The 7,637-nt window shown below is 42.6% G+C and overlaps 1 protein-coding gene across 2 annotated transcripts; it reads right to left on the bottom strand.

The window, feature by feature from the left end:
* Nucleotides 1-802: 802 nt before the first annotated feature.
* LOC119028346 (dnaJ homolog subfamily A member 3, mitochondrial-like) lies at nt 803-6,401 on the bottom strand. 2 transcript variants are annotated; one of them, XM_037114219.1, is made up of 12 exons: nt 6,136-6,398; nt 4,654-4,790; nt 4,416-4,499; nt 4,123-4,332; nt 3,863-4,015; nt 3,606-3,753; nt 3,316-3,380; nt 3,072-3,200; nt 2,780-2,895; nt 2,441-2,535; nt 2,176-2,305; nt 803-1,636 (listed from the first exon to the last, which is right to left on the bottom strand). In XM_037114219.1, the coding sequence occupies exons 1-11, from the start codon at nt 6,338-6,340 to the stop codon at nt 2,190-2,192; spliced, it is 1,458 nt and encodes a 485-aa protein (XP_036970114.1). In that variant the 5' UTR covers nt 6,341-6,398; the 3' UTR covers nt 803-1,636; nt 2,176-2,189. The 2 variants fall into 2 exon arrangements, with proteins under 2 accessions (XP_036970114.1, XP_036970123.1); XM_037114228.1 differs by lacking the exon at nt 2,176-2,305 and having other exon boundaries at nt 6,136-6,401.
* Nucleotides 6,402-7,637: the final 1,236 nt, after the last annotated feature.

Genomic DNA, 7,637 nt, shown 5'->3' with positions numbered 1-7,637 from the left:
CGACTTACTGCATATTTCCATCAACAGTATCATACCAGCCAGTGAAAGATGGTGATCTGACCCGGGAACAGATTGTACCCTCTCCTACCAAAAGACAAAAGCAGGATGTTCGTCCTCTTCAGTCTTTAATGTAATTATAAACTAAAAGCTATTCTGAACATATGGATCCTGTTTTGCTTCCTTCGAACACGTAAATAAAAAGTACAGTGAATCTAAAAGATGTTGAGATTATAGAAAGTTGAGCTGGAGCCCACATGAAGATTCCTCTGCTGTGATGTGTAACACATGGAGGCTTCTGTCAAGACGCAGCATCATCCGGATGATCTTAATAACCATCAGGCAGCAGAGGGTCCATGAACATAATGACATTATGTTATTATGGTTACATGATCTAAAGGGTTTGGATTATGTAACTGTAATGCATGCACGACACAGACCCTGGCCTGCTCCATATGTAACAGTGACTTCATATTAAATCATAGCTCTGCCGCGTGAGGCACCGCGAGCCCTGTTTGTGCAGACTGACCACTCCGAGTCTGGGCGCAGCTGGAAACCCCCCGTCTGCAGCCAGTGTTCTCCATGACCCTCACAGAGTGATGAAGTGGGCGACGGTCAGACGGTCAGAGACTGTGAGCTCTGAGGAAAAGTGTCAGAGAGCAAATCATGACTCATTACTGACTCACACCGCCACCTACTGTTGACTTGTAGCGTCACAACAGAAATGAAAAAGCTTCAGAAATGTTATTTTTGCAGTTTTGTTGTCACACACACAACAACAACAACAACAACAACAACAACAAAGTACCAGTGAGACAAATTCCTGTTTATTTTTTGGCCGTAACGTTTCACATAAACAGATTTTGGAAGTTTTAATGTCCAGTGAGTCAAACAATGAACCATCTGTAGTATTTTTCCTAAAACCCATAAACTTTGTTTCAGTGATCATCCAATGTATCTGTTTTATTCTTTAAACTGAGTTGCACAGTGACTTTACACTAAAAAGTGAGGTGCTGGTCATAACAGCGTCCCATTCAGATGATACAGTGATGACATTTTTAAACATTTTGGGGTTTTATTACATTTTCAGATCAGGTTACATGCAAATTTCAACACTTTCAATACATTTTCACAATATATCACTACGTTAAATGGGTGCTACAGGATCGGCATCCTTCCTTTTTGTTTATGTAAGTTGACCTTTGTTTCTTGTATGTCTTTTTTTTTTCTTGGTTTCATTAAATATAGAGTTCCAGTCTGTAGAGCACTTTGTGACTCAATGAGGAGTGTGGTTTCAAACACAGAACGCAGGCGGCAGAGTTGTTGCACCACAGTAACAACAGTCCTCTGCAGTCGTCACCGTGTTCCTCATCCAGAAGTCCTGGAGTCTCTCAGCTCTGCACCTGCCTGTGGTGTCGGGTCAGAACGTGTGTGGGTGGACCTGGCGTCGTCGTGGCCTGTTTGCCAACCGCAGCTTCAACAATGTGCGACTGTGTCAACACAAACGCCACTCTGCCTCTCTTCTTCCTCCTCCTCCTCCTCCTCCGAGCTCAATCCGTCCACAGCAGCGGCAGACGGCATGGAGGCCCAGTCAGTGGTCTTCTTTTCTCCCTTCAGCATGTTTACCGTCGTTTTCCACCTGGAGAGAGAAGAGAGCAAGTTAAGTTTGACATACTACTAAAGCAAGTCAGTCTGTCAGTCTGGCATCCAACAAGTAATGTTGAATCAAATAGTAAATAAATCTCACTTTTCCTGATATCTTTAACATCAGTGGAACTGCTATAATGCATGTTAGGCAAAATAAATCTTGCCAGGGTCAGGAATTCAGTATTGCTGGAGGAAGACTTTCCTGGCAGAAAACAGTCAAATGTAAAGATTTTGACTCAAAAAAAGCTAAAAAAAAAAAAAAAAAAGTCAACATCTAAAACAAAATTGCAGAATATGAAGAATTCATACAATAAATAATAAATTTCCCTGTAAAAGTATCAAGGAAATACTTAGTGTAGCTACAGAGCTCTACGAGTACATCCCCTGACATTTGTATTTAAATGTGCTCTGAAAGTAAATTACTTGACCAGAGGTTAATTGCACTGAATTCATTATTTGCAAAGTGCTGCTGAATGTTATGTTTATGTTTTCCACATATCAGTGTGCATATCAACTGTTTGAAGCTCCCACCTGCAGCCTGAGTGTCAGCTGAATAATTTCTTTAGTTTAGAGAAGAAGCCTCCTTCCTCCTTCTGCTCGTCCTGTCCCTCGTCTGAGCTGGTCGACTTCGAACCAGACCCTGAAGTGCTGCTGCCCCCTCCTGGACACAAATGCACATCGCATTAGCTCAACTACTGACACCGCTGCGGTGCACCGCTGACTGACTGATCTGTTTCTACGCGTCTGTCTGCATACACGCTGGAGTCATGTTCAACTGTATGTGTAAAACTCTCACCTGCAGAGGGATCGACACCGGTGACAGTCCCCTGAACATCCGTCTCCTCTTCAGCGTAAGTCAGCAACAGAGAGCGCTGCCTGCGTGTTAACTTCCTGCAGGAACAACACACCAGAAAACATTTAATGATAAAAACTGATTCATCTATAACTCGTAAGTGTATAAGTGTACGTAATTTCACATGAAAGAGTAGCAGACATGAAGACATAAAAAATGAGATGACAGTATTTGATTTACACCATCTACAAATACAAATCTAATGCTTTTATTACAGCAACGTTACATAGCTAGGCAGAGTAGTCTTGACATACATTTATAAAATATCCATGTGGGTCTTACTTTGGCACTCGGATCTTGATGTGAACGTAGTGATCTCCATAGCTGTAGCTGTTCATCCTCCGGATGCCTTTCCCCTGCAGCCGGATCACCTGGTCAGCCTGGCAGCCGGGAGGAATCTGAAAACACAGAACAGACAGCAGGGATTTTATCTCCTGAAACAAACAGGAATTTAAACTTGAGAACCATTTTTTTATCAATAGTATTTAGTTGCTTTAGAGTCTCAACAGCATCTTTATAACTGTGAGAGGAAGCTGAATGTTGTCTATACGCTGCTGCTCTTCTTCTTACTCACCACGATACTGATGGTTTCATAGAGGCCCTGTCCTGTGGCCGTGCCCCCCAGGATGGCCTGAGCTATCGAGATGAACACGTCCGAGTGGATGTTGAGTCCATCTCGCTTGAACACCGGACTTCTCTGGACCTGTTCAGAGACACGTCAGATTACAACATTTCAAACTGTAATATTATTACTCCAGCACGTCGGTAGAATTCAGTAACTCGTTAAATGCTTCAAAAACACAGAAATAAAAACTCACCCTGAATGTAATGAGGATTTCTCTACTTCCTACTGACATGCGCACCGTCTGACCGTTTTCCACTCCTGTGAGAGAATGTCACAAAAATCAGTATTCATGCCTGCAGGTCATAATGTAGCAGCTTGTTCCATCAGAGTCAACAATCACAGCAAGTTTACACAGACTCGCATTTGGCACGAAATTAAGACCTTGTTGAAATAAACTGAGACACGCCAGGGATCTTTATATTGTTCTTGTCCAAACAGATCTGAATTTGAGTCATCTTTCATCAATCACTCGTGAGAACCTACCAGCAGGTACAGGCACAGTGACAGTCTGCCTCTTCTTGGTCTGACCTGAGCCTCGACACATGACGCAGGCCGTAATAATGATCGTTCCCTTCCCACCGCAGCGTCGACAGGAGCTGCGCATCATGAAAGGACCCGTGTTGAGAGTCTCCTGCGGGGAGAGACACAGTCATTAATGTGGCTGACGAACAGCACAGTGAAATCCTTCCTCAAACTACAGGTTTAAGTGCCCTGCTTCTGCCTGCCAGCCTGAAGCTCACCATGCCAGTTCCGTTGCAGTAGTTACACTGGGACACCTTGGTGCCCGGCTCGCTGCCCTTCCCATCACACCTCGGGCAGTTGTCATCTATATTCACACTCAGCTCCTTACTTGCGCCCTTCGCTGCCTCAGAAAACGAAAGCTCCATCACAAACTGTGGGAAAACAGATACGTCACTCAAACCTCAATGACACATTCTGTGCATGTCTGTTTAGCCAATTCTAATGAAAATGTTGATGCTACAGCGACGGGAGTTCTGACCTCGGGCCTCTGTTCAAATATGTTGTGGATGTTTCCAAAGTGCATTCCTCCAGTAAATTCTCCAAAGATCTTCCTGAAGAGCTCCTCGGGGTCGATACTGGTCCCCCCTGCCCTGTAGTACTGCTGCTGGTTCGCCCCAGCACGGTGTGGGTCGAATCCTGCCGCTCCGTATGTGTCATACTGCTTCCTCTTCACCTCGTCACTCAGGACCTTCACACACAAACAACGTTAACAACAACAACTGGAGAGGGGACCAAATCATCTCTGACACTTCTATGTCATCGGTTTAGTACCTCATAGGCCTCAGCCAGCTTGGCAAACTTCTCTTTGGCGTCTGGGTCATCTGGGTTGGTGTCTGGGTGGTACTTCTTTGCCAACTGGAGGTAAAACAAATAGTAGGAAGAAATATGAAGGCAGAGAACAAGGAAGCATTGGATTTAAACCCTTTTTCTGAAACCTATCCAAACAATTATAAAACGTTAACAGTCCACAAGTTCACAACAGTGAGATTCAGCAAAATGTCATTCTGACCTGGTAGTACGCTTTCTTGATGTCCTTCTGTGTGGCGGTGCGGGAGACACCCAGGACGTCATAGAAGTCCTGCTTGTTTGCAAACCTACTGCTGGTGTGGAAAGAGTGGCAGGTCGTGCCATTGGGACATTTTGTGCCTGCAGAGAAAAAGAATCATAACAGGACTATTAAAACACAACAGTACGTCAAGATGCTGATGAGACATATACAATATATGATAATGAGGAATTTTTGTGCAACATATATGTAGCATTAACTGTTAATCATCAACAAGGCTCCTAACGTGTCATCAAGAAATACAAAATAATGCACATGTTCCAAATTGCATACAATTTATTTGTATCTTTAGTAAGTACTGCCTGTTTCCTGCAGTATGCACACAGTTTGGAGACACTACTTCATCATGACAGTGCACCATGACCTTTGACCCTTTTGATCTTGAATCTTTCGCCACCTTAGCACAAAATTTTGGAGTACAAAGAACATGGTCCTTACACTTAAATGTGCTTCCATCTGTTTGTGCATCCTCTGCCTTGTTTATATTTGCATGACACACCGTCACGTATGTGACCTGCCTTACACTACACAGAGGATTGTGGGTCAGTATAGCCAGAAACGCATGCTGGCTTCCATAGTGCAATATGCAAACACATGTAGTAGGACATCCTGGTGTGTTCTTGGCATAATAAATGTTAGGTAGTTGGGATATTGGGTATTGGGTATCTGAAAGTCCCTCATTCACTAAGAACGCTGTATCACCTGCACAATGTTGTCTTTCCATTACAGCATCACTGACTTGTGTTTACAGCAAACTGCAAAAGTCAAATTACTCTAATAGTTTCCTGTATCTACTCCATTTGACACAGACTTTCTAAAATGAGTTGTCTTAGAAGAAAGGCTCAATTTAGTGTTGCACATCTCTTCTGAGCAAGAATGCATCCGATTTGGAAGATAACAACACACTGTTTTGTACACAACAATACACACTGCACAGAACCAAGTAAATATATGAGAGGAACAATAAGTGCAATCTCTGGTAAATGTAAAGGAGGAAAAGTAAAGTCAAGACTTCAGAAATGTAGTTTTGCTTCACAATCCCCTGACAGTATATTCATTCAAGACTGCTACACCTTTATTAAATCCTGCAGCTACGTGATTGAGGACGAATCTACACGACGTGCTAACTAAAAACCCAACAACAACATTACCAGAAAAACAAGTGGTACCAGCATTAAGGTGCTGTGATGACAAGGTCACTGTTGATGCAGTTACTGATGTAATACTGAAAAACAGTTGCACAGAGCAGTTTAATGAGACCGAGGCTAGCTATGATAGCATTCAGCTAGTTGTACACTCTGATGCTGAACACCACAGAGCTTTATTCCCTTCATCAGACTGTAGTTGTATCATGGACAGTGACACAAAGCAGCTGATGTAACAAAGTTTCAAGATGTTATGCTAACAGTTAGCTAGCTGTCTCACCTGTCAGTCCCTTCAATGTCACGTCACTCCGGTGCGTCCAGGAGCTCAGGCTAACCGCTACCCCTCCCCGGTGCGCCTGCGATATCGTCCCTGAATAAACCCCTCGGTGTCTGGAGGAGACATTCAGAAAAAGACCGCTGCGGCGTCCAGAAGAAACTGATGCTGACAACCAGCGTGTCGTAAGCCGGGCCGCGGAGGACGCCATTTTAACGTCACTACCGGTGTCAGCGGCGGCCGTCTGCGCATGTGCGGGTTTATCCCGACATATAAAGTTCCAGTTGGGATGTAACGTCACTGTCGGTTTTTAACGGCCGAGGTTCGAATCAATCCGTTGTTTCTGCTTATATGTGCGATATTTATGAAATTATTATTATTTAGTACAGTGCCAAGCGGATGTTTCACCCTGAAGAGTCTGTAAAGAAACTGAAGAGGTGGATTCATTATTTGGCAAAAACAGAACTTTATGGTGAAACTGAAGAGACGTTATTCCTACGGAAGCCCTGAAACGGCCATGGGTCAAATTTATTGCTTCCGCTTCTCAGAACGAGTCTAAAGTATTTCGTTTAACATTTAGTATTGTTCTCTTGATCCAAATTAAATTGAACACGTTATCACAGAAATAAATAAATACATAAATAATGGAGTAAATATTATGTTTTACCTATGACCACTTTAGGCTTCCGTACTTTCCAGACTCCATGCTTTTAATCTGAAAGCCAGACAGGTTACACTTTACTCTTGAGAGCTCAATATCACTATCTCTTTTTCACCTTGGTATGGAGGCCAAAGTTCACACAGAACAGGAAAAAGTAATGGCCATTTTAATTTGCTTTTTGAGAATATATTTTTGTTTTTTCGCCCACTGTTTCATGAAAAGTGCATACAAAAATAACCTGCCGCAGTTAAGATGAAGTTAGAGTTTCTTCCCTTCATTATCATAAAATATGTTTGAAATACAATCATATTATTAACAGACTTAAATATATTTCTATATCATATTGTACTGCTGCCACACATTTCTTTTTTTAAAACCCCTTACTCATGCAACATAAAAGCACTAGATGGCATCACAGAGCTGTGAATCACAGACACTGCAGTTTATTGCACCAGCTCACTGAAAACTGACTTGTATTCAGTCAGTGCTTATAAATGATTATAGGATAACAACAACAAAATATGATAATATATTCCCGGGATTATTCTGTTCCCTGGCACAACAACGGTCAGATTCTAACTATATGAAAATGGCTGTGAGACATTGACTCTTGTGTCTCAGGGTGAGGGGTTCAAAGGTCACCGAAAGGGCCGTGGGCCAAGAACAATGTCCCCCTGCATCATCTAGGTGTCAAGACCGGGTCAGATGTGTTTTTTTCTTAATGTGTTAGTGATGAAAAAATACAAATTTAATGACAAAAGCAAGTTATTTCTTCAGTCAAGTCGAATTTTAAGTTCATGCACAAAGTAGCAGACTACAGATTTAGAGTTTGACCCAACGAAACCAC

The sequence above is a fragment of the Acanthopagrus latus genome, chromosome 1, assembly GCF_904848185.1.
Source record: "Acanthopagrus latus isolate v.2019 chromosome 1, fAcaLat1.1, whole genome shotgun sequence".
Lineage (NCBI taxonomy): Eukaryota > Metazoa > Chordata > Actinopteri > Spariformes > Sparidae > Acanthopagrus > Acanthopagrus latus.
Note: the sequence above shows the minus strand (reverse complement) of the source record. Positions and strands in the feature narration are given on the sequence as shown.